This window comes from Urocampus carinirostris, chromosome 19 (genome assembly GCF_059441175.1).
Source record: "Urocampus carinirostris isolate Australia breed hairy pipefish chromosome 19, RoL_Ucar_1.0, whole genome shotgun sequence".
Lineage (NCBI taxonomy): Eukaryota > Metazoa > Chordata > Actinopteri > Syngnathiformes > Syngnathidae > Urocampus > Urocampus carinirostris.
In genome coordinates this window covers 5,101,401-5,128,721 of record NC_142367.1, presented here as the reverse complement: position 1 = coordinate 5,128,721, position 27,321 = coordinate 5,101,401, and the positions used below count along the sequence as shown (strand labels likewise).

Sequence of the window (27,321 nt, the reverse complement as noted above, 5' to 3'; positions counted from 1 at the left end):
CAAATATGACACCTAAATTTCTGTGTGATGTGACATTTGTCAATGTTCACAGCAGTTTTTGAGGATAAGTCACGGCATTTAAATGGACCAATAACTAACATTTCGGTCTTTTCAGAGTTAAGACGCAAAAAATTGAGTGACATCCACTCTTTTATCTCAGTGAGGCAAGCCTCCAAATTTCCACAATTTAGTGTGGCAGATTCCTCTAACGGAAGATATAGTTGAGTGTCATCTGCGTAGCAGTGGAAATTGATATTATACTTGCGAATAATATCACCTAATGGAATTATTCTTTTTATTATTATTAAAGTACTTTTTATATATATTTTGCAGATTTTAGAGAAGAATCAGGGTAAAAGACCTGAAATGCTGCTCCAAACGGGGAATCCCCTGAATATATATTTGCTGATGGTCTGCTTGGAAATCAGGAGGTGGTGCGCTGTTTGTGTATACTTCTATCTTTGTTTTGTTTTGTCGAGCCGCAAATAGCCCGAGCGGCACTCGTGCTGAGGACACCTGCCTCTGTTTTGAAACCTTAGCCCAGCAACTTGGAAATGTCATCATTACTTTTGTGTGCGTGTGTTCATGGGGAGAAAGCTTAAGTGTAGCAGCTAATTTTAATCAGTGGAGCTCTGTAGATTGGGCAGGATCTCATACAGGAAGTGGATGTACGACACAGGAAGTGGATGTTTGGCCCGAAACCTGGAGCTCTGATTAGCTCGAATGCGTCAAATTGGAAATGGTCATGGTAAATAACTACCAACGAGGGGGGCACAACAATGACACAGTGGCGGACAACTCAATAGAGATTGTTAGCTGACTGCTAATGCCACATAACAACCCCAAAACAACCCAAACAGGTTTTTTACGATCGCAAGAGGTAAGACCAGGCCTACAAAATCCTGGGTTTACTTGAGTCCGGGTCCCTCCAATCAAGTGTGCACTTCAAAGTGCAGCGCCTAAGTGCGCAATTCGGCGAAGTGCAGCTAAATGAAACTGAATGAAATGGCACCGAAAATAAAATCATATTTTGTAGATTACAAATAAAGAATATTTGGCCGAAAATCAGAAAGAAAATGTTCCCGTGTTATTTTCGATTGTTCTCAGCTCAGGGATGCTGCTGGAAATGTGAATTTCCCTTCGGGGATGAACAAAGTATCTATCTATCTATCTATCTATCTATCTATCTATCTATCTATCTATCTATCTATCTATCTATCTATCTATCTATCTAATGCTTGTAAGCTATTGGCGAGAAGTGGAAATTATGTGTGATGTAAACAACATAGAGGTGGACCGAGGATGAAAATTTCTTTGGATTTCATGATTTGGAGTTAAACTGATAGTTTGGTAAGAATGTTTTTTATGATAAATTTATCTGAATATTATAACTTTGGCACCGAACTGCAGCGCCAAAGTGTTTTACTCTAGTAAAAGTACTGTTACTTCAGAAAAATATTACTCAAGTAGTAGTAAAAAGCAGTCATCTAAATGTTTACTTGAGTAGAGCAAGTGCATGCTGTGCAGATTCTCCATGAAGGGGAAAAAACGGGGGAAAAACAGTAAGGCAGAAGCCCAGCCTGGCCAGACCTAATGATTGACAGGGTACAAAATCTTACCGGTAATTCTCGCTATTAACCAAACTTTTGCAGTCAACTCTCAGTAAACATAATCTAGTAAAGAAACGAGCACGGCGGCGCAGTGGTTAGCGAGTGTAAGTGATGAGATCGAACCTTCCTGTGTGTAGTTTGCATTTTCTCCCCGTGTTTGCGTGGGTTTCATCTGGGCACTCCGGTTTCATCCCACATTCCAAAAACATGCATGTCAGGTGAATTGTCCGGTCCAAATTGTCCCTAAGCGAGTGAATTTTTTGTCTCTGTGTGCCCTGCGACTGGCTGGCAACCAGTGCAGGATGTCCCCTGCCCACTGCCCGAAGATAGCTGGGATGGGCTCCAGCGCCCCCGCGACCCTACTGAGGATAAGCGGTGCATCCAATGGAGGATGGATAGTAAAGAAACGGCTCAGTATAGATCAGTGGTGGGCAATAGGGATGGGCGCCGCCAGGCTGTACTTGTCCAAGACACACTACAGGAAAGGGTCCCCATATGATACTGGTAGTTAAGGGATTTGTGAGCCGTGAGCTGCAGTATGAGTGCTTATTGATCATATTCTGTAGATTGTTACATATATGTCCATATGGAATGAATTAATCAAATTTCAACTCATTCTGAAATGAAAACGTGTTTCGAGTTACAACGGTTTCATTATGCAACGTCACCGCTGGAACCAGTAAGTAGAGGTACCATTGTATATATTTGGACAGTTTTGTACGTTTGTTTTGGGTGCTTGAGACTTGAAGTCAACTCGGGGTGATAGTGAACTCAGACAAACTCACTGACTTTTGCCATGAAAATGTCACACGAGTGGGAACGTCACGTCCTACAAAAGGTGCGAGGGCGGCGCTTGCTCCAGACAGTTCCGTTTATTGTTGTTCGATAACTTGCCCCCAAACGCCCCCTTTGCTACTCTTCCACGAAGGTTGATTGTCATGGGAAAACATAAGCAAGCAAAATTTGTGTATTTTATGGACTATAAGGCAAAATCAAAAGCCCCATTTCGCCTTCATGAAGGCGAAATGGGCCTTTTATGCAAACAAAATTGGTAATTAGTTATCATATTGTGTAATTATTGATTAGTCGATACATTTGATCACTGCCCACAGTTGCTAACTGGTGGCAACGGAAACAGAACTGGACAGCAACGGTAAGACCAACGCCAAGCATGGATGGTTGTTTACGATTGCACAACATTGGACGTAGTGTTTCTTAACTATTGGTTCCCGGAACTGTTTTCAGTGGGTCGTGGGCCTTTGCCTTGGAGGGTCCTTTAAACTCCTTTACAGTAGATGGCGATAATTCCTCGCTCTATCGGTATGTTTGAAAGTGACCGTATCTTATTTTATTGTGATTTTGTAGTTTTTCTTTTTCTTTTTTCTAACCCATAACAATGGGTCCCAAGAAAGATAGTGATAAGGAGAAAGAAAAGTGGAACGCAGTTTCAAAAACAGTTGAGTCGAAGAAGGAAACAATGTAAAAGACGAAAATGGTGTAGGGGTGTGCTTTGGAAGAAACAGTAAATGGTTTAAAAACCTAATCTGTTTGGATTTTTTCTTGTATATTACTCTCAACTAAAAACATAAGTAATTATTGATGTTTAGGTAGACACATTGTTAATGTTTTTAAATTAGTTTAAGTTCGCCCCATTTTCTGCATAAGCCACAACATCTTCCGACATACAACTTAGCATACACTACCAACCAAATATGCGCACAAAGTAACCCCTTAATTTCAGTATTTTATTTTATAGTTGTAAATATGTCTTGCAGAGGTAAGATCTTTAGCCTGAGCCCGACCTGAAATTCGTGTTTATTTAATGATTAAAAAATATGCTGTTTTGCAAACTGACAAATTATGACGGAGAACCAAGCTAAACTGTGGGAAAGGAGCCCGGCAAGGCCCTTTACTGATAAAATGTGAAAATTCGGGTTTCCCTCGGATACGGTCCCTCAAATCATGTTAAGTGTTGGGCTTGGGCTGGGTCGGGCTTTAATACCCGCAGAGCTTCATCTTTTTAGGCTCAATTTTACAGCCAATATCTTGGTTGCAGTATGTACAGTAGGGAGAATATCAGAATATCAGTAAGGGATCATTTTAGCATTCGCGTACTCTGTGCTTGAGACAATGCCACCACAAGGGTAGTCAGTTGTACTTTGTTGGTAAATTTGTTCACACCTATACTCTTTTAAGTGTTGCTAGCAGGTTGAAGGTTGTATGTCAAATTTTTAATGTAGAAGGAACAGTGAATTGTAATTCATGATGTGGCAGAGTTCAGTTGAGTTACAAATGTTGATTAATAACACGTTACAGTACATGTTACTGAGAAAAGTATTCGCATTCCTCGGTAACACATTAGGCGTCGGGTTTCGGCACGTGGGAACGTGATTTTGTCCGGCAGTGGGAGCTTCCCGCCGTCCTTTTTGACCTCGGCGTTTGCCGCCTTTACCACACGTGGAGGTCACTGTGACAGGAAGCGCATGGCAGGATGTCCAAATGTTTTTCCTGCCGTGAACATAAATTTAGATCGCAGCTGCCAAAGGTGGAAAAAATTCAAGGCTGACGGGAGGCCGCCAGTTGAGCCGCTCAACTTCGTTTTGCTTCTTCCTCACTGGCTCCTATTTACACTGCAAACAAATCCCGTATAATTCGTTAGCATGTGCATGTACGCACACACACTGACTATCCCATTACACATGGCCACATCCTCAATCTTATGCATTTCACACACAGAAAATCCAATTTGTTCACGGTTAAAGACAAATTAAAACTTGTTTTTTAGGTATAGTTGTAATTGTGTGAGATTTCCAGATATGTAATTTTCACTCTCTAAATCAGGGGTGTCAAACTCATTTTAACTCGGGGGCCACACAATAGAAAAAACATTCTGTCGGGGGCCGAACTAGTAGATTAAAGAGAAACAAAAAGAGATAAAGAAATAAGAGAAAGAGGGAGGGAAAAGGAGAGAGGGCGGGACAAAGAAAGGAAAAGAGAGAGAGGGAGAGAGAGAGCGTGAGAAACAAAAGATAAAAAGTCGTGAGAGAGGGGAAAAAGAAAGGGAGAGGAAGAAAGAAATCCAAAGAGAAATAGAAAGACAGAAAAGAGAAAAGAAAACACAAAGGGTATGAAAAGAGAAAAAGAAAAGAGAGAAAAGGAAAAAAGGAAGTTAGAGCAAAAGAGGTTAAAAGACACAGAGAGAGAAAGCGACAAAGAGCAACAAAGGAAGAGAAAAGAAGGGACACAGAGAGTGAAAGAGACAGAGTGGGAGAAAAGGGGTGGAAAAGAAAGAGAGAAAGAGAGAAAGAGAGAGAGAGAGAGAAATACAAGTACAGTGACTTTTTGAGAGACACATGGCAACATCAAGTTGACATATTTCAACCTGCAGCTTGTTTTTCTCTTGCGCTTCTCTGAGTGTTATCTCGCGGGCCGGATTCAATCCCTGAGCGGGCCTGATCTGGCCCGCGGGCCGCCGGTTTGACACCTGTGCTCTAAATTATTTGTTCTCAACTGGTTTGACTTGAAAACCCAACATTCCACCAAAATGGCAAGCTGCGACCAAAATCAAGAAACAGTTTCCACTTTTAGAATGTATCCAAGGAAATGAGTTTGCAGTTTAAAGCAGAGATAGTAGAATAAATTCAGCTTTTTTTCCCAAAAACAAAATAACCAGCAAAACCGAAGCGACTTCAAGTATCGCACAGTGCCGTGAACAAGGATTTGTCCGCTTCCTGATTTCTTTGTATTTTGCGTATTTATCACTCACCAAGGTTTGAGATCATCAAACCAATAGTAATATCACTTAGAGACAGCTCAAGGAAGTACAAAACACAGTTTTTAATTTTTGATTCAATTTATTAAAAATCAATACTTGTTTGGCCCTATGGTAAAACATGATTGCCCCCTGAACCTAATAGCGAGTTGGGCCACCTTTGGCAGCGATAACAGATATCAAACGTGATAATTGATAATGAGTCTTTCACAACGCTGTGGAGGAATTTTGGCCCACCTCTCTTTGCAAAATTGTTTCAAATCTGCCATTTTGGTGGGTTTCCTAGCATGAACTGCCGTTTCAAGTAAAACCACTACATCTCAATTGGATTTGAATCTGAACTTTGACTTGGCCACTCCTGAACCTTCATTTCCTTTTTGTGAGACATTCAGAGGTGGAATTGATGTGTTTCGGATCATTGTCCTGCTGCATTATCCAGTTTGAGTTTGTGGGCATGAACTGATGGCCAGACATTCTCCTTCCTGATGATCTGGTACACACTAGAATTCATTATTCTGTCAACCACAGCAAGTTGTCCTGGTCCTGAGGGAGCAAAGCAGCCCCAGACCCTTTACTATCCATGGCTCCGCTATAAGAAAGACAAAAATGACATTCATGGGAGACTTCTCCTGCAAAAAAACATTGCAGTCTCCAAAGAACACAAAGAGTTGTCTCACATTAGCCAAGCATCTTGATTATCCTCAAGACTTTTGGATAAACCTTCCGTGGACTGTTGAGTCAAAAACTGAATTTTTTGGAAGGTGTGCAGCTCGTTACAGCAGGTGTAGAAATTGCTCAGCATTTGTCAAAAAGAATATGATGCCAACAGTACAATTATTGACAAACTGTATGAGCAGTAGCTAAGCAATGGTGAGCAGATTTTAGGTTATTATTGTCATGACGATTAAGATATTCTTATTCACCGTGGGTTTCCCACACTTGACTCAAGTTTTTCCATCCCTCCAACATTCTGGGCAGTTGTCCGGGCAGCTGCTAAGGGGAAAAAGGGTGTGCCGTCACAAGCGACGACAATAAGCACTTGTAAGCCCCGTCCCATTTTAGCGCCTCGTTTCCATGTGAAGGACACCCAAAATGTTTGGGTGCGTGTAGCAGGAAGGGGACGGCCTTTTCATTCAGGCAACACGACACCTTGCCCAAGGGTCTCCCGAATAAAAGTGGGGCCGGCCCAAGTTGGCGGGAAAGCCAAAGACTTCCTGACATTGTCTGGATCCCTAAGCAGAGTCTTGATTGCATTATTCTTGTTACTGAGGCACCTCGAACACTCAAACCACTAGATCAAGGGTCTCAAACTCACGACCAGGGGGCCAATTGCGGCTCTTGAGATGACAGTATGAGGCACTTGCCCCAATACATACAACGATGCAAAGGTGCATGTTTTCAAATACTCAAATGTTGAGAAATGTGCATTACATTTACCTAAAATTTGGGCTCACATAGAGGGAAGACATGATTGTCTGCCACCTTGCTGCTACAGGTACCCTAAACACCAAAAACCTGTTTTTTTTCTCTTTTTTTCTTCCTTTTTTCCTAGATTTTTTCTTTTTTATATTTTTCATCTATATCTTTTTTACATGTTTTTTCTTATCACTTTTTTAAGCTTTTATCCTTTTTCCTTGTTTTTTTCCTAGCTTGTTTTATTCCTTTCTCTCACTTAATTCATCTTCTTTTTTTGTTTACATTTTTTTGTTTCTTTTTTTTTAACCTTTCCTCCCCTATTTTTCACGTTCCCTCCTTTTATTTTATTTTTGTCGTCTTCCTTTCTTTTTTCACGTTTTCTTTCCTTTTTTCACCCCCTTTTTTTTCCAATATTTTTTCTTTGAAAAAGGCTTGGAAAAAATGGTGCTTTATGGTCACTTTGAGTCTCACACTCATTTGCGGTTGCCCACCACAAGACACCGACATCTAGTGGTCAAATAATACACACTGTCCTTTTCTTCTAAGTGCAACCTGGGCAAATTATGTATTACTATATTACTCATTGATTTTTTTTTTTTATATTACTTCCCAATGTTTTTTTGTTTTCCTTTAGATCTTATTTAGTGTAGCAAAAATTTTAAAAAAGATTGAGAACAGTTAGGAAAAGATTGAGAACAATGAAAAACAGGATTTGGCCCAACCTCAACACTAGTTCCAGTGGGCCCCGTGTAAATTGAGTGTGAGACCCCTGCATTAGATAGAATTAGTTGAATTTTAGTGATTTTTTCCTCATGTAGATATTCTTCCTACTGTACATACCAGCACCCAAGCTCTCTAAAATCAAATACCAAAATTAAGGAGTCAACTTTCATTTCCCTCAGACAAATTAACATGAAAATCTTTGCCCCAACCAATCGGAGGACAGAAAAAAATGCTGAGGTCCTCACAAACAACCTCACAGGCCTAGAGAGGATGAGAGTAAAATCGAAACCCCCAGTTGATCCGCACCAAATGTCATGGACACACACGGATGCTGAAATCTCGGCTGGGTGAGCACAAAACAAATGTGAGCTATTTGAGAGTTGCAAAAAAAGTTTGGGAATCTTTAGCCTGATGAAAAAATAGCCAACGAGGTACATTCTCGTGCTGTTTTGCCAGCGGGGGGCTCCCGGGTACACAATGTTTTACCGGCAGAGGCATAAAGGGAGGATCACGCGTGGAATTCGGTCAACAAAATCTGGAAGCTTCATTGCCTTCCCAGCTTACAGTGCCGTGAAAAAGTATTTGCCCCCTTCCTGATTTTTGTCTTTTTGCATATTTATCACTAACAGATGTTTTAGATTTTAACAATTCTAACATCACACAAAAAACAAACCCAAGGAAATACAAAATGCAGTTCTGAAATGTTGATTCCATTAAAGAGCAAAGAAAACCTATCTGGCCCTATTTGAAAAAGTAACGTTTGCGATTATTGGTAATGAGTCTTTTGCAACACTGTGGTGGACTGTTGGCCCACTCTTCTTTGCAAAATTTGTTTTAAATCTGCCACATTGGAGCATGAACTGTTCGTTTAAAGTCACACCACAGCTGTGGAGACAAGATAGGACAAAAATCTATCAAGGGCTGTACTATACATACAAGCAAGTCTATTAATCCATTTGAAAGTGGCAATTGTACAAGCAGGGGTCTCAAACACGTGGCTTGGGGCCCAATTGCGCTCCTCAGGATGATAGTTTTAGGTCTAAATATGAAAGTTTAAGCAACAGTGTGTATTATTATACCACTACCTGCCATTGTATTCTGTCATGCCACCAAAAGTAAGCGCTTAAAATCACCAGAATACAAACAATGGAGACTCAAGGTGACCAAAAAGCACTATTTCTCTTCTATTATTTTGCACAGCTTTTGACCAAGTTTTTGGTTTTTGGGGTACATGTAGCAGCAAGATGGTGGACAATCATGTCAATTTCTCTAGGTGAGCCTCGTGTTATGTTAAACAAATGCACATATCTCAACATAGGAGTATTTTAAAACAGGCACAATTATATCTTAGTTCATGTATTTTTGCTTTATTTTCAAACCAGTTTTGTTTTTCTTTAAATGAATGTTAATTTACCATCAGGGGCCACTTTATAATACATACTGTCCCTTTAAACTTTCATATCAAACTATCATCCTGCGAGCCGCTATTTGCCACCAGGTTGCGAGTTTGAGACCTCTGCCTTAAATTATGTCACAAGGGCCTCTAAAAACAGTCAAGTTCCTTCCCACGCACGTACTACACAATGCTTCCCTTTGGACAGGAAGTGTCCCGAATGGGCCTTTCCTGTTCACACCTTTCAAATATAATAATAAATTTAAAAAAGGCAATAAAGTTGTGTGGAAGTGTGTAATGTATTGCGGACGGCCATGTTTAGCTTGGCGTATTTCCCACCCGCAAAAGCATAGCAAATCAGGCTTTTATTTTTAAAGATCCAACACAAATCCCTTACTTCCTGTTTCATCATTTCAACTTCCTTTCAACACCTGTCACTAATACTGGGATTAGTAATATTAGCATATCTTGATCTTTTTTAGTTAATCTTATTGTTAAGAGTAATCTAATCTCTAGTATCAATCATTTTATTTTTAAATGTCTATTTTTTTATTGGATATTGTTAGCAATACTCTCATCATAAACACTATTTTACGATTAGTAATGGAATTGTTATTGTAAGTTTCTTTATGTCTCAGATTTTCCGAATATTTTAATTGCTTTAATTATTTCAGTATCCATTTTAACTATCTCTGACCTTTGTATATTAAAGGGACAGTGTGTATTACCAGCATTTAGTGCCTCCTCGTGGTAAAAAAAACTTCATTCATTAATAAAACAAAAGTGATTTAAATAATGAGTAAAAATAAATGAAAATCATATAAACATGCATTATTTAAATAAACACTCATACTCCAAGACAATTTGCATGTATTCTACATAACATCAGCCTTACCGAAAAGGGAGCTGACATGATTGTATGCCATCTTGCTGCTACAGTTACTCAAAAAGCTCAAAAAGGCTGGGCAAAAAAAAAAGAGAAGTAAAATGTTGCTGTTTGGTCACTTTGAGTTTTCATTGTTTTAATTCTCCTTTGTGCTTTATAGCACTCATTTTCTTTTGTCCTACAGGAAACCGACACAACTACACACTGTCCCGTTATTATCTCTTTTATTCTTTTGTATCAGTATTTGTTTATTATGTATTGTTAATTTACATTTCATTGAGATTTTTAATCATTATGAACTTACTCATAAGCAAAAAAAAAAAAAAAAATCATAAATACTTGCTTGCTAGATTGCAATGTGTCCCGACATATACAATGCACTCAATACTTTCCTGCAATCTACAAGTACTACCTCAGTGATCCACCGGTAGATCGCGAGCTATGTAACGAGCACCCCTGCTTTAATTACTTTAAAATAAATGTAACCCCCCCCTCTCTCTCCTCACTTGCATGTTGCATGTGCTGACGTTCTAAAATAGCTTGCCTCCAATTGTTTCTAAAAATAAGGTGTTATTGGTTGTAATCCAGTTCATGAAGAATTGTTAAAGGGTCAACGGATTGATCCAGATATTAGTATTATCGATATCTCCACCAATTTCCTCAAAGCATCGGTTGTAGTTAGTGCGGCTCTTCGCTCCCTCACTTTTTTATACCTTAGTCGTGACTGACAGGCACACTTTTAGCAACTCTCCCCAACTTGCTTGCTGCTGCATCCTGCCTGCCAGGTAGAAGAGAGGGCCAAATTTATGCGGCCACTGTTTTTCAACAGCAAAAAAAGACAATATCAGGTGTCATTTGCGTGCTAAAGTGGTTTGCTACTGTGACATCACCACAAATTGACATAAACATATGAAAAAGAGAGCAACGAGCTGCAAAGAAAAATGTAAGCATGTTGCTGTTCCTGAACAAAATACTGTAAATCATTTGTCCCTATAGCAACGGATCCAATGAGAGACAATTGATACTTTGCATTAGATAGATAGATAGATAGATAGATAGATAGATAGATAGATAGATAGATAGATAGATAGATAGATAGATAGATAGATAGATAGATAGATAGATAGATAGATAGATAGATAGATAGATAGATAGATAGATAGATAGATAGATAGATAGATGGATACTTTATTCATCCCCATAGGGAAATTTATAGGGAAAGGCTTTTGTTCTCAAACAGTTCTAATAGAAATATTGATATTCAATAAGTCTGTAGTGTAGTTATTCACTTGAAAAATAAAACATAAATCAGTGTCTTTCAACCACCAGTGTGTCAGGGATCAGTAATTAAATGCTGTAGGGTGCTGTGGGAAATTATCTAATTTGTGTGCCTGTGCGGTCTAGCAAAAGCTAGCTTTTATTTGGGTTTACTTTTACCGAAGATGCAACGGCACTGACTGGTGGTGTACTACAGTATTTTTATTGTATGAAATGTGCCTTGGCTCAAAAGAGGGTTAAAAAACGTTGATCCAAATTATACACCAACTTGAGTAAGGGTATTGATCGATAATACCCTGTAATCAATTCTATCGATCGACACCAAAATTCCCAATACCCTGCACACAATAAAAGACCACAGTAACTGTTTCGTGATTGTTGTCAAATTTCCTTTTATTGAAAAAAAGAAGATATAATGAAATGAGACAGTAATATTCTTAGCAAAAAATAATACTAATATTGAACCTTTAATATTATTCCTGGTAGAAAAGCGTGAACATTTGGAAGACAGTGAACATAATTCCATGCAACCTCTCCTGAATGGAGCTCTTGTTTTGTTAACAAGCACAACTACATTTATATATTTCTTCACCTCCACCAACGTTTTTAATAGCATAAATATTTTCTTTCTGATGCTAAAGTGCCTAAAGGGAGGTCCTCCCTATAAAACTCATGGAAAGCATAAGACGTTTGTTCGTACCATTTACAAAACATACTTGAAAACGTTCATTTGATTGTCCATTAGAAATACAAATCATAGAATTGATGATCAGTCTTTGGCACATTTGCATCCCAAAAATAAGGGACAGAAATCCAGAAGGACAGGAGAAAAGATAGATCGATTACAAGGAAAAGAAGAACAGAATGATGCAGAACATTAGGGAGAGTAAAAGCAGGGATAAAGAGCAAGTGAAAGAGTATATAAAGAGAAGACTAAGAGAGAAAAAGAAGTGGAGGAGCATCAGAAGATCGAGGACATAGAGCAGAGGTAGGCAACCCGGTCCTCGAGTGATGCATGCGCTGCATGTTTTGGGTTATTTTTTAGGTTTCTATTCTTCTTCAACTCAAGTGATACAAATTATCAGATTTTTAGCAAGCTGGCAGAAACTTCTAAACAATCCTCGTAATTGGAATCCCCTGAGTTGAAGACGAGATACCTCCAAAAATGTGCAGGACATGCCGCCCACCTCCGACATAGAGAAACAGATGCAGTAGCAGCATATTTTACAATGATGCTGACTGATGTCCAAGACTAGCCGGCTAATGGCGTCCTCCAATTGTACCGTCAGTAAACACGCCGCTCTTTGCAGGCACACCCGCCATGATCTGGATTCATGGCGGAACAGTGGCGTTGATTGTAAGGTGGACCCTAACTAGCCTTTGGAAGGAAATTCATACGTCCGACCCCCGTCCGAAGGAGCTGTCCACCGCTTCGGGGGTCCGGTCATGATCATGCTCGCTGTCTTGAACGGCATCCGGTCCAACACTGCCACCATTGCCTTCATCCGTGTCCTCCCGTGCGTCCATCGCCATCTCGTTCTCGTAACAGAAGGACCCTGAGGCAGAAATTATGTATTTGTTCTCCGCCAATTCACGGGCGCTGCACTGCGGCGTGCCTGGCACTTCGTAAGTGGCATGGAAGCGCGAATAGTCTACTTTGTAGTAGTTATTCTCCTCGAAGAGCACTGGCTCGAAGCGGTGCCCCCACAGGATTTCGCCGGCTAGATAAGAGCTTCGGCACTGCGTGGTCATGGCGGTAGCCTCCACCATGCCCTCCAATATCACCACCACCTCGAAGTCACAGGTGCAAAGGTCCTGCTTGGACACGCCGTAGAAGGGGCTGTCCTCGTTGATCACGTGAACCACTGTGATAGGTGAGACAAGGAAGATGCGGTCCACGCCGCTGTCGAAGCCCACATCAATGTCGGTCTGGTCCAAAGGAATATACTCGCCCTCAGCCGTGGTACGGGAACGCAGCAGCTGCGCCCGGACGTGAGCCTCAACGAGGTGACTCCGTCGTAGGTTGCCCACGCGCCACATAAGGCACAGCTTATTGTCCCTCATGGCCACCGTAGCGTTGTGGCTAAACACCAAAGTCTCGTTCCTCTTCTTGGGTTTGGCCATCTTGGCCATGATGGCACCAATGACGAACGCATCAATGACGCAGCCCACGATGCTCTGAAATACCACCGTGAAGACGGCAGCCGGGCATTCATCCGTCACGTAGCGGTAGCCATACCCGATGGTGGTCTGTGTTTCTACTGAGAACAGGAAGGCAGCAGTGAAGGTGCTGACGTTGGAGATGCACTTGTTCCCTGCGTGGATCTCCAGGTCACCGTGAAAGATGGCCAGGAGCCAGAAGATGCAACCGAAGAAGAGCCAGGAGAGAAGGAAGGCCGAACAGAAGATGAGCAGCATCCAGCGCCAGCGCACGTCAACGCAGGTGGTAAAAATGTCCGCCAGGTAGCGCTGACCCTTCTCGCTCACGTTGACGTAGCGAACGTTGCAGTGACCATCCTTTTTCACAAAGCGGCTCGGCCACTGCGGACGCGTGCGCACTTTTCCGTAGCCGTTAGCGGCCTTGGGGCCCTCCTCGGGTGGCGCCGTACCGCCGTAGCGGCCCATGGCCCCGGCCCGCAGTCGCAGTTTGCGCAGGAAGCGTTGCAGGAACACTTTGGATGTGCTTGGGGAACAAAGTTCACTTGGGAAATCCGGCCTCTTGATCTTGTAGTTGAATGGAAGTCACCTTTCTTTCATAGATGCCGTCTGCAAAGGAGGAGAGGGCGTTAACAACACATTAACCAGGAGATCTCCGACGTGATGCCCACGGGCACCAGGTAGCCCTCTAAGAACGCCTGGTAGCCCACAGACAGGTTCTGAAAATAGCTCCCCAGTGAAGTAATGGGTCATTGCGATTTTTGAGCAAATTTGATTTCTAACAGACGCAATATTTCAGTGGTTGAGTTAATGTCTAATAACTACTGCCTGCTAATAACATGGTAACAACAAGTTATTTTACAAAAGTTTATCAAAATGGTAGCCCTTCGCCCCAATCAGAACAAAAAGGAAAAAGGTTGAGTACCCCTCCAATGACATTTCAGCGACCAGAAAGACATAAATTTTACTGCTAAAAGGATTTTCATGTCACAGATTTGTTTTTTTCTTGGTGTCGATGCAAGCTTGCCTATATTGGGAACTGCACACCTGGCGCACACCACGCGTGATGCCACTGGCGATTGGCATTTTGCTTTTGCCGTCAGGTGTGTGGGAGCAGTTTTTGGAGGCAAACGGCGCGACGCTGAATATCAAACATGATGGATCATTTTGGCACTCAGTCTCTAAATTCCTGAAGTGTGCGGGTGAGGGATGAAAATGGCAGGCTGCTTTTTTCCACAACACATGCTCTCCAAAATTAAGAAACTGTGGTGACATCTGAAAACATTTATGACACCCTTCTAGAGGAGAAATTTGTTTTTGCCAAAATTATTCACATAATACATAACAGGAGTAATATGGGGAGTTTAGTTGGACTCTATTCAATTCTTAATACTACTTTCTCCCCTCAAACGAAGTCTTCAATTTATACATCTGAATTCAACAAATAATGCTAGTTCTCTTTCCGTATTCTCTGAGTTATTGTCAGGTCGCTAGTTTTCTTTAATCTTTGAGGAACGATGACAAGCAAATGCAATTTGGTCCATTATTGTGGCAACTACCAATGATGACAGAAAGAGACGACTTTTCTTATATGTTTTGCAATCTGGCACTATTCTCCACAATATGGTTGCTTTGATGCTGTCGTTTACAAATTGACACAAACATTGTTTTTCATTCTACTTTATTTTTATGAGGACAGTAAATCCGACTCTTTTTAAAGAAGCGTCTCTTTTGTCTCAGCTCACTAAAAAAGCTCTTCAAGTTGTTTTTGTTGCTTCAATCCAAATCTTACCAATTATAATGTTACATTATTCACAAAATGACTTGGAAAGGGGGAATAAAGCAAAAAAGAAGTGAAGATGAAGAAAAAAGCTGTAATTAATTGATAATTTAGAAAAAAATGTTTTATTCTTTTAAATCATAATAGTATCTATGTTAGTAGTATCTCCAAACCTCTGAAAAATACACCATCGGTAAGTGAAAATAATAGCTAATCAGTGCTACAACAAATTAACTATGTAATAAAAGAATAAACGTGATGCTTGTATCCAAAAGGAGCAGTGCTTAAATTTATTTTAGTTAAGGTAAGACAATAAAACGTTTTTGTTCATGCTTCACTTCATATTTTGCTTGATAATATTATTAAAATCACGTTGACCTTTTTTACTACCGTGAAGTGAAGAGGTGAAGAAGGTGTTTGTTGACTGTCAAAGCCCAAAAGGTTTCCTTGTCCCTTTGGAGCCATGCAACACTTCATTAGGTCTTGTTGTCACGGTGACCGGGCCCTAATCGGAGTTTGCACCAATGGTCTTTAATAAAGCATCATACACACCCACTGCCAATGCCAAATAAGTGAAGTAGTGAGCAAGTAAACATGATTGATAAACTACTTTCTCGCTGTACCCAACAATGACAATGTAGAAAAAACATACGAGCGTTTTATTGATAATAACACAAACGGTACCTGGTATTTTTACCTGAACCCAAAGTAAAACTGAAGCTGTACTTGAACCAGGATATCAGGATAGTTTTGGTCTCTTTTGGGAGATAACACTATGAAGATTTCTCCTCTCTAGTTGATATCTCTTTAGGTACTGCTGACACTAAATCATGGAAGCTTGAATACACACGCCAAAAAACTATGCATTAAGGTAGAGCAACAGACAGCCCATTAGGGGTCTCAAACTCAATTGAGTTGGGGGCCGCTAATGCTAGGATCCGGCTGAGGTTGGGCCGAACTGGGTTTTCCACAAAAGCAGTGCTGATTAAACATTCGGCTGTTTCTAATAGGACAGTGTTTTTTTTATTTGTCCACTGGATGTCGCTGTAATGTGTTGGACAACCGAAAATGAGTCCAAGGAAGACTACAAATTAGGAGACTGAGTAAAGAGCATCCTTTTCTTCTTCACCCTCGATTGCCAAAAAGAAGGGAAAATTATTTTTTTTAAACAGGAATTTAAAAATATAGAAACATTTTTAAAAAAAGATGCAAAAACGGGAATTAAAAGAAACACAGGGTTAGACAAAGCAAAAAAAGAAAAATGGAGAAAAAGAAAGAAAAAAGAAGAAAAAAGAAAGAGTTAAAGAGAAAAATTACAAACAGGGAAAACAATGCGGTGGTCTCTGTTTTTTTCTTGTAATTTTTTTATTTTATTTTTTTTCCATTTTATGTGATTTTTCTTCCTTGAGTTTCACTCTTTTCTTATTTCTTATTTTCATGTTTGTCTTTTCTTTTTTGTCTTTTCTTTTCTTCTTTTCTTTTTTGTTTTCTTATTTCTCTGCTTTTCAACAGTAATAAAATGGGTATATGTATATATATATATATATATATATATATATATATATATATATATATATCATCTCATCTCATCAGCTGCACCGCTTATCCTCAGCAGGGTCGCGGGAGTGCTCATCGGGCAGTGGGCAGGGTTGCCAGCCAGTCGCAGGGCACACAGGGACAGACAACTCGCTCGCTCATTCACACCTAGGGACAATTTGGACCGGCCAATCCACCTGAAATGCATGTCTTTGGAATGTGGGAGGAAACCGGAGTGCCCGGAGGAAACCCACGCAAGCACGCGGAGAACATACAAACTCCGCACAGGAAGTCCGGTAGCTGGATTTGAACCCACATAGGAGGTTCCCAAGACCTTAGAACTGTGCCGCACACGCGCTAACCACTGCGCTGCCGTGCTGCACATGCGAGAATATATATTATAGACACACATAAGTGTGTGTGCGTGCAGAGTTTGCATGTTCTCCCCATGCTTGCGTGGGTTTCCTCTGGGCACTCTGGTTTTCTCCCAAATTTCTAAAACATGCATACAAGGTTCATTGGCCGGTCCAAGTTGTTCCTAAGTGTGAATGACCGATTGAGTCTATCTACGACTGGCTTGCAACCAGTTCAAAGTGTCCCCTGCCCACTGCCCGCAGATAGCTAGTATGGGCTCCAGCACCCTCGCGACTCTACTGAGGATAAGCGGTGCAGAAAATGGATGGATGAATAGATGTTTGGTATTATTGGAATCTGCGGAAACTTTGCGTTCTAACCATATGTAACATGCTTTCAAGTTCTTCCATACATATTGAATTAAACCACAATCATATTCTATTGCTTATGAATGACCTATATTTCATGTTGACAATATCTGTGTATTATTTGTTATTGCAACATCCATTGCAGCCTGGTCATCCTGGGAGGGGGATGACCTCATGTGCGGTCCCTTCTCAAGGTTTCCTCATTTTCCTCTGCTGAGGTTTTTGAGTTGTTCCTTGCCCTCATGTAGATTTTAGATCAGTGGATATTGTAATAGTAGACTGTCGTCTATTACGCGTTTTGAGACTTCTTGTGATTGAATGGCTGTAAACTTGACTTGACTTGACCCTCAGCTATGACGCCTCTGGCCCACAGGAGCAGAAACAGGAACAGATACACTCCTTATCCTTATTCGAGAAACACTTCATTGCTAGATTAAAGAACACATTTTTTCAAGGCCTGCAATGGATACAAATGTTAATAGATTAACATTTTGGCCACCTCCATCCCTACAAACAAATTGAGAGACAGCTTTTTCCCCAGAGCTGCCTAGTCTATCAGCTGCTTAACAGAAGTAAAATAACTTATAAGCCAGGGGTCTCAATTTACTCGGAGGCCACCAGAACTAGTTTCAAAGTTGGGCCAAAGTACACTTTCCAATGTTCTCAGTTTTTAAATTTTATGCGAGAATGAGTATGAAAATAAATCAATCAGTAATAAATGAATACATAATTTGCGTGGGTTACACTTACATCAACGTGACAGTGTGAATTATTTGACCACTCGCTGTATTGTGGTAGGCAACCGTAAATGAGTGCTAAAAAGCACAAGAATACAAATTACAGAGCCTCAAAGTCACCATAAAGAACCAATGCAGGTCAAGTCATGTTTATTTGTATAGCCCTTGATCACAAAAGAGTCTCAAAGGGCTGCCAGACCACAGATTATAGCAAACCACAGACTATTATTACACCATCCCCTGATCTAAAATCTACATGAGGGCAAGGAAAAACTCAAACACCCCAACATGAGGAAAATGACGAAACCTTGAGAAGGGACCGCACATGAGGTAATCCCCCTTCCAGGATGACCAGACTGCAATGGATGTTGCAATAACAAATAATACACAGATATTGTCAACATAAAATATAGGTTATTCATATGCTATAGAATAGAAGTGTGTTTTAAGCCTAGATTTAAACAGTTAGGGATAGGGTTAGGGTTCGGGTTTGAAAAGAATAAAATATTTTAAAATGGTTGAAAAAAAACCTAGATGAAAATAGGAAACCAAAAAGTAAGACAAGAAAGAAATCTAGGAAAAACAGAAGAAAAGTGAAAAAGGAAGAAGGTTGTATTTGTTTTATCCAGAGGAATCAACACTTAGATCGACGCCATGTTTGTCTGGCATCCTGCCGCCACGCTGTGAGGTGTATCACTGGCCCTCGCTCGTACCAGACACACAGTGTACTGTAGCAGTACTTTTGTAGTATTTCTATAGGTTTTTTTTATCAGAATGAAGACAAAATAATATGTTAGGTCCCTGTTTTCAAGCACTAAATTTGATATTTATTTTTGTAGTAATTTTGTATTAGGTTTGTTGTATTTTTGTTGCAGACAAAGAGAAGGGAATTTGGGACAAAGTTGGCCTGAAAGAATACAAGTTTTTATTACTAGTACTATATTTACTATTCTTCTTTATTTTAATTTGACGACTTTTGCTTGGTGGGCCAGATAAGGAAACATGACAAGCTGCATGTGGCCCGCAAGCTGTAGTTTGCCTCCGCCTGATCTGGGTGCTTATCACCCCTAAAGCTCTGAACCTAAAATTGCCCCTGCCTTCAATTTATAACAGATTATTTCAAATAAAGTTTTTTTTTTACCTCGCGGACCTTTCAGTAACCTCTACAAAAAACGAGGGATTACAATATTATCATATTTTACATAGAAGGTGATATACAGGGTTGGGTAGGGTTACTTTAACTTGATTACTTTCAATTACTTTTGGATTACTCCAATACCAAATATGATAATAAAAGACAAAAGGAACTAAATATGAATAAAATTATGACTCACAACTCGTAGTAAGCTTTCTCTCCTGGCTTTGATCTATTTGATCTCCGGCAAAACTAACATAAAATGCGACAGAAACAAAATGAAAATAAATCCAAACAGCTTGCCAACATCATTTTGCCGTACTTCCCAAGCCTGCACAAAATTTTGTAATTTTATTCATATTTAGTTTCTTTTGTCTTTTATTAGCATATTGGGTATTGGAGTCATCCAAAAGTAATTGAAAGTAATCAAGTTTAAGTAACCCTACCCAACCCTGGTTATATTCCTACATTATATACTTGTTTCCTGTCTTGTTCCATTTGTAAGGACTGAAAGTCACTTTTGTTATCATCTTGTGTGCTCGAATGCCGGCGACAAATGGTTGTAACAGGTGCGCGCGCGCGCCCAACGCTACTCCTATAATCTCACATGATGCACGTGCACAAACTCACCGCGCAAGGCTGGCTTCCAAAACTTTTCTTGCGAAATTGAGATAAAAAAAAACCCTCCAGTAAGTTACTTCGTTGTCGACCAGGTTCTATTTCGGTGCTTTGTTTTGTTTCTCAACCCTTTCAAATTAAAATCCGATAGGTCCGTCATCCGGGAGCGCGCAAATGCTGTGCGTGTGCACGCTCTCTTTCGGAAGCTGCCTGGCTTTAGCTGTGTCCCGCAGGTCCGGTTCGGAGGGTTTTAATGCACTGACTGGGCACGCCCCCGAACACGGAGCCCCACCCGTATTTACAACGTTAATTCTGGCGTTGGTACGGAAACTGGGCGATTATTATTATTATTATTATTATTATTATTATTATAGGTACAAGTGTGTATTATTTGATCACTAGATGTCACTGTATTGTGTATCTCAACTGAATACGAATGCTAAACAACGCAAGGAAGAATACAAGCTTTGGAAACTCTTTTCTGGGAAAAATTAATCGAAACAATTAAAAAAAAAGAAAGAAAAAAACAGAAAGGGGGAAAAAAACATAAAAAAGGGTAAAAAGAAAAAAAAAGGGGGGGGGCAGTCTCTAACACGCGGCCCAAGGGCCATTTGTGGTCTTCAGGATAATAGTTTGCAGCCAATCTTCAGACATTCACAGGGACCAAAACACACCTTGTTACTTTTGAAAAGAGAAATAAGTAGACAACAATAAACCTAAACCGAGCAACTTAAAATGAGTGATAAAACGTGAAAGTAAGAATACAAACTACAGAGACTCAAAGTGACCAATGCGCACTATTTTTGTGATGTGCAACCTGAAATAAGAGCTAAACAGCAAATTGAACAATACAAACTGTCCATCCATCCATTATCTGCACCGCTTATCCTCAGTAGGGTCGCTGGGGTGCTGTAGCCCATCCCAGCTATCATCGGGCAGTGGGCAGGGGACACCCTGAACTGGTTGTCAGCCAGTCGCAGGGCACACAGGGACAGACAATTCGGTCGCTCATTCACACCTAGGGACAATTCGGACCAGCCAATTAACATGACATGCATGTTTTTGGAATGTGGGAGGAAACCGGAGTGCCCGGACAAAACCCATGCAGGCACGGGGAGAACATGCAGATTAAGCGGTAGCTGGACTTGAACCCTGAACCTCTGAACCCTGAACGGTTTTGTGTTTTTGTGTTTTTGTCAGAAAATGCGAGGAAGAATACAAACTACTGAGTGACCCAAATACACCATTGTTGTGCAGTCAAAATCGAGTGCTACAAAAGCACATAGAAGAATACAAACTACTTAAATAATAGGTGTTAAATAATTAACAGTGTAAGCAAAATCTGGATCTTTTTTGTTTGCATGTTCTTCCATTTTAATTTAAAATGAATCCCTTTTTTTGAAGTTTTTTAAACGATACCACTACGCAATTCTTGTATCATCATCCAACCACTACGTATGAATACAATTACTACATAAAATTACACTACCGCTGTAAAAATGATCGATATCTTTAAAGGGACAGTGTGGATTATTTGGTAGATGTCACTGTATTGTGTGGGGCAACTGAAAACCAGTGCTACAAAGCTCAAGGAAAAATATAAACCACGGAAACTCAAAGTGACCAAAGCGCACCGTTTTTCTTCTCATTTTTTCTCGCCTTTTACAGGGTTTTTACCAAAAGCAAGATGGTGGGCAAATATGTCAGCTCCCTGTAGGACAGTCTTACCTTATGTAAAATTAAATTAAAAATGTATTGACTTATGAGTATTTAAAAAATGATTTTGTAAATGATAGTTCATGTATTTTTGCACATCAAGATTGTTTTTTTAAGCGCTTGGAGGTGCAAATTAAAACACACTGTCCCTTTACGTTTGCTACAAATATCATTATTATTATCATTATGGATGTTCGATACTGCATCTTTGCTACTCAAATCTTGAGGAGTCATCGATACCAATATCACAGCTTGATATAATCAGAAAAATCCTTTCCCTCTGCAAGAGAAAATACTGATAATTGAAAATAAATACCTATAATTCCTAATCAAATACATTTCCTGAATATGGCACTTATTTAATTTAGTTTTCCAATGACTTTAGGTTCTTAATTGTTGAATGCTGGTATTGGCTACCATTGCAGGTCAACTGTGTAATGTTTGACCATTAATTGTCACTGTATTGTGTAGTTCAACCGAAAATGAGTGCTAAAAAAGCACAAGGAAGAATACAAACTACGGAGACACAAAATGACCTAACCTGTCACAGTTGCCAATGCGCCCAATTGGCTCCGCCCGTGTGGCGCCAGCTGCGGCTCATTGACAGATTGGCTTTCCGTCTATTTAAGCTCAGTGCTCTCACTCTTCCTTTCTCAGTCCGTCAACGAACCTCTGCCCCGCAAGACGTGGGATTTGACTTGGTCCTGTTTCCTGTTGGTATTTCCTGTCCGGTATTGTTCCCGTTTAATATCGGTTTCCAGTTTCGTTCCCGTCTAGTTTGTTCTGTTTAATTTCGATATCCTGTTTTGATATCAATCCTGTCCGTCCCGTTGTTTAATATCGGTTTCCACTTTCGTTCCCGTCTATTATGTCCTGTTAATTTTCGATATCCTGTTTTGATATCAATCCTGTCTGTCCGGTCCTGTCCGGTATCGACCCCATCTGTCCGATATCTGCTCGGGCAATTGGTATCGATCTCGTCGGCCTCTGGCTTCCTATCATTCACGCCAGACTGCTGCCTAACGTGCATGACTCCCCATTTCCCGTCAAATAAAATGGTTGTGTGAAAAACGTCACACATTTGGGTCCTGATCCTGTTCCGGTTCTTGACAAAACCGCACCCTTTTTCTTCTCAGTTTCTTTTGCCCAGGCATTCAAAAGGTTTTTGGATTGATATTTGGGGGTACCCTTAGCAGCAAGATAGCGGACGATCAAACTTTGAATTAAACTTTAGTTCGAACATGAAAAAAAACCCAGAAACAATTTTAATGTAGCATGTCCGAAAAGGAGTAGGAAGAAGCATATGCTTATTGTGTTCTACCCCTTCCAATTCCTTAATAATTGTCTTTCATCTAGATTTTCTGTGCATTTACATATAGAAAACACTTCATGAATATTCATATTTATATAGGTTCTGCGGATGCACACTTCCCCATCATGATCATAATCGTCACCATCACTATTTTCCTGTTTAGCGTTTTACAAATTTTGTAAAAGAAATACCATTTTCTCTTATCAGCATAAATTGCTTTATGCTTACATTTTTACAGTGATACTCAAATTTTCAGAAAAAAATGTTTTTTTTCCCCAGTGATACAGGATTTAATATCAATATTGTCGCACAAACGTCGCTGCCCGTCATTGCTGAAGTCTCGCTCATGACATTGTACACTGGAAAAACACGACGACCAGATAATGAAGGTGCTGTATTTGAGTCAGATCGGGAGGCTTCTCTTCCTACTGGTATCCATGGAAACCAGTACTATCTTCTTCACATAAGGGAACAAACCCCTACCCAAAAAACGTCCGGGAGAGGAATGGGCACCGCTAGGCTGTACTTGCCGAAGACACATCACAGGAAGTGGTGCCCCTACTTGTCGGATACAAGGTACCAGTAATCATTTATCCCTTTTCATTATTAATTATAATTCTTTGTTAATCAAAAAGTGGAGCAAGGCACTGATTCTTTCTTTTTCTCAATCTAATGATCTCATTTCAATTCTTGCATTAATCTAGATTTGAATAGATTAAAATACTTGATTTAAATTTGGAAAATAGTCACATAAATATGTCACAAACATAAAATTAAATACAATTTAATAATGACAAATCGGTGTTATATTTTTAAAGGCACTTTGTGTTTTACTCAGCACCTGCTATTGATGAAAACTATTTTGAAATTGTCAGTCACTAAATAAAACAATATTGAATTGAATGGCAATGTTACATTCAGAGAATTTTGGAAACTTGTAACATGGAATCATTACGATAAAACATTGTTTGCAGTCTTCGTTTCATGTTAACATCAAGTTTTATTTTAAAAAAAAAAAGTGATGATTACCGTACTCGTTCATTGTGTACCTGTTTTTCCGTTAGCCACACGGGGGTGCTGTTTCCAGGTTGTTGACCCTCAAGTAAAACCAGAGACACGCGTGAGGTTCATGTCTGGTGAGATACGGTCACATTTCTAAATAATAGAAGCTACTGAACAATTTATTCATCTTTTGATTGGGAACATTAGGGACAGTGTGTATTATTTAACGCCTGCATCGACTAGCTGGCAGAGATGGGAAGCTGCGTCATTTCAGTCATGGACTTTCCGGATTAGTTTACAGGCTGGGGGCGTCGTTGCTGTCACACACTTTCCGGACAAATTTCAACATGTTACCTAGTGTTGTCTTTTATTCATGTTTACTATTGTTTGTGTACTGTAACTCTATGCTAAATCTATTCCACCCTGGTGATTTTGGAAGGGGGATTACCACTTGTGAGGCCCCTTCTCAAGGTTTCTTTTTTCCTCACGCTGAAGTTTTGAGTTTTTCCTTGCCCGCATGTTGGTTTAGGATCAGGTAATGGTGTCCTTTGAGACATTTTTGTGATTAAGGGCTTTATAAATAAATGTGACTTGACTTGATTTAGCGCCTCCAAGTTTTAGAAAAAAAAGCTTTATTCGGGAAAAAAAATTGATTTGAGTAATGAGCAAAAATATCATAGAAACATGCATTTTTTAAATATTCCTAAGAAATTTATATTTTACGACAGATGAGGCTCACCTAAAGGGATATGACATATTTTTCCACCATCTTGCAGCTATGGGTGCCCTCCCAAAACCCTGTTTTACATTTATTGTTCTTTCTTTTTAAACCTTCTTTTTTTCTTTATTATTTTAAAAATTTCCTCCTTGTTTCTTCTTCTGTTTTTATTATTTTTTTCTTTTCTTTCTTCTTTCTGTTCACTCTCTTTTTGTCCTTAATTTCTATTTTTTCATTTTTTTCTTTTTTCTTCGTTTTTTGATTATTCTTTTTCCTTCTTTTTTTAAAAACTTTTTGAAGGCTGGGAGAAAACTGCGAAGAAAAATGGTTCGTTTTAAATTTTTTAGCACTTCTTGTTCTCAGTTGCACTTTACACTGGCATCTTGTGGTCAAATGTTACACACTGTCCCTTTAATGAGTTTGTTTTTAAAAAAAAACTGCATTTTTTCCATCGAAATATACAAACTGTTGCATTGAAAAAAAGATTATTTTTGAAATGTTAACATCTCACCTTTACTTGTAAAACATCAAATAAAAGGAATAGAAGAAAACGTTTACACTTACGTGTGGAACCCTTCATACTTGGCTTGAGAGCCTGCAAACCAACACTTAGCCCAAACACTCCATATCCAGTTTGTCTTTGGGATTTGAACTGTCCAAGACGTTTTCTTTTCTACTCCAGGCATGGTGTATTGCAAAATAGTTTTACAAATAAAAAGACCGAAATTCTACACACTTTTAGGTTAGGTTTGGTGCTCACGTTTGCCCAATTGATTTTGTTGTTCATGTATAAGTCACGCTCCCTCCCCACATGCTGCCTACCATTCACTACATTTGATAAAACAAACACATATGCGCTTATGAACCGACCCTGTGATTTCAATATTGATGTCACAATTCTATGATGTCATAAGAGGCTTACCTCATCTTCCTCCCTTGACTGCATGTCACTGAGTAAAAGTCAAGTCAAGTCATTTATTTTTGTATAGCCCTAAATCACGAAGAGTCTCAAAGGGCTTCACAGATTGTTACACTATATTACACAGACTATTGTCAACCGACAAGAGGAGTAGGTTATTCGTATGCAATAGAGTAGAGGTGAGTTTTAAGTTTAGATTTAAACATTTCCACTGAGGTTGCAGATCGGATCTCAGGGGGAAGAGCATTCCACAGCACCGGTGCCCGGATGGAGAACGCTCTCGAACCAGCAGAAGACTTCTTTGCTCTCGGGATCACCAGAAGACCGGCACTCTCAGATCGCAGGCTTCGGACCGGGACATAGCGGCAGATCAGATCTGAAAGATAAGAGGGAGCAAGTCCATGTATGATTTTGTACAGTACTAAGAGAACTTTGAAGTCACATCTTTGGCTAACTGGGAGCCAATGCAGGTTAGCCAAAATCGGTGTTATGTGATCGTACTTTTTTGTCCTAGTTAAAAGCCTCGCTGCGGCATTTTGTACTAGCTGAAGAGACCTGATTCTGGACTTCGGGAGACCGGAAAGTAGTGCATTACAGTAGTCGAGACGGGAGGTAACAAATGCATGAATTATTGTTTCCGCATCAGACTGAGACAGTATTGAACGGATTTTAGCAATGTTGCGAAGATGGAAGAAGGCAGTTCTAGTAATTTGCTTTACATGCATCTCAAATGATAGATCAGGGTCAAATATGACACCTAAATTTTTAACTGAGTCACTCTGTGTGATGTGACATTTGTCAAGGTTCACAGCAGTTTTTGAGAAGAAGTCACGGCATTTAGAAGGACCAATGACTAACATTTCGGTCTTTTCAGGGTTAAGACGCAAGAAATTGAGTGACATCCACTCTTTTATCTCAGTGAGACAGGCCTCCAAATTTCCACAGTTTAGTGTGGAAGATTCCTCCAACGGAAGATATAGTTGAGTGTCGTCTGCGTAGCAGTGGAAGCTGATATTGTACTTGCGGATAATATCACCTAATGGAAGCATGTAAATGTTGAAAAGTAGGGGGCCGAGCACAGAACCCTGCGGAACACCGCAGGTAACATTAAAGGGCTCAGATGTCGTTTCACCATATTTCACACAGTGCGTCCTATCTGAGAGGTAGGATCTGAACCACGAGAGGACGGTTCCTGAGAGACCAATCCATTTTTCCAACCGTTCTAGTAGGATATTGTGGCGCACTGTGTCAAAAGCAGCACTAAGATCCAGCAGCAGCAAAAGTGATGAAGCGCCAGAATCCATTGACATTAGGAGATCATTTGTTACCTTGATCAGCGCTGTCTCAGTAGAGTGGTTAGCCCTGAATCCTGATTGCATCGATTCAAAAAGGTTGTTCTCAGATATGAAAGCATTCAGCTGCTGTGCCACTACTCTTTCGAGTACTTTAGAGAGGAAAGGTAGGTTTGACACAGGTCTGTAATTACTTGAGATTTCTGGATCAAGGTTGGGTCGTTTTAGTGTGGGTTTAATAACGGCGGACTTAAAAGCTGCTGGAACTACACCTGAGGAGAGTGATGTATTTATAATATTTAGAACTGAAGGCCCAATGACGCTAAAAAGACTTTTAATAAGTGAACCTGGGAGCGGGTCGAACTGGCAAGTTGTCGGTTTGGCCGCAGTCACCACTTGTTTGAGATCATCAAGTGACAGTTCACTAAAACCGGCCATTTTCCCTGGGCAGCCACCCTGTCGTGCATCTGTAAGTTTCAGTTCTTTAATATGAGTGGTACTAATAGTATCTTTAGCAATTTCTTCCTGTATGCATTGAATCTTTTTAGTGAAGAAGACCATTAAGTCCTGAGCAGAGTGTGTCTCACCTACCTAACTAC

At 40.0% G+C, this 27,321-nt stretch overlaps 1 protein-coding gene across 5 annotated transcripts; it reads right to left on the bottom strand.

Annotated features, from left to right (window-relative positions):
• Positions 1–11,459: 11,459 nt before the first annotated feature.
• On the bottom strand, positions 11,460–25,335 carry kcnj2a (potassium inwardly rectifying channel subfamily J member 2a). 5 transcript variants are annotated; one of them, XM_088323403.1, is made up of 3 exons: positions 25,076–25,335; positions 23,841–23,946; positions 11,460–13,844 (listed from the first exon to the last, which is right to left on the bottom strand). In XM_088323403.1, exon 3 carries the CDS (start codon positions 13,701–13,703, stop codon positions 12,471–12,473), a length of 1,233 nt encoding a protein of 410 aa, XP_088179529.1. In that variant the 5' UTR covers positions 13,704–13,844; positions 23,841–23,946; positions 25,076–25,335; the 3' UTR covers positions 11,460–12,470. The 5 variants fall into 5 exon arrangements, with proteins under 5 accessions (XP_088179529.1, XP_088179528.1, XP_088179531.1 ...); XM_088323402.1 differs by having other exon boundaries at positions 23,841–23,924; XM_088323405.1 differs by lacking the exon at positions 23,841–23,946.
• Between the last annotated feature and the right edge of the window lie 1,986 nt (positions 25,336–27,321).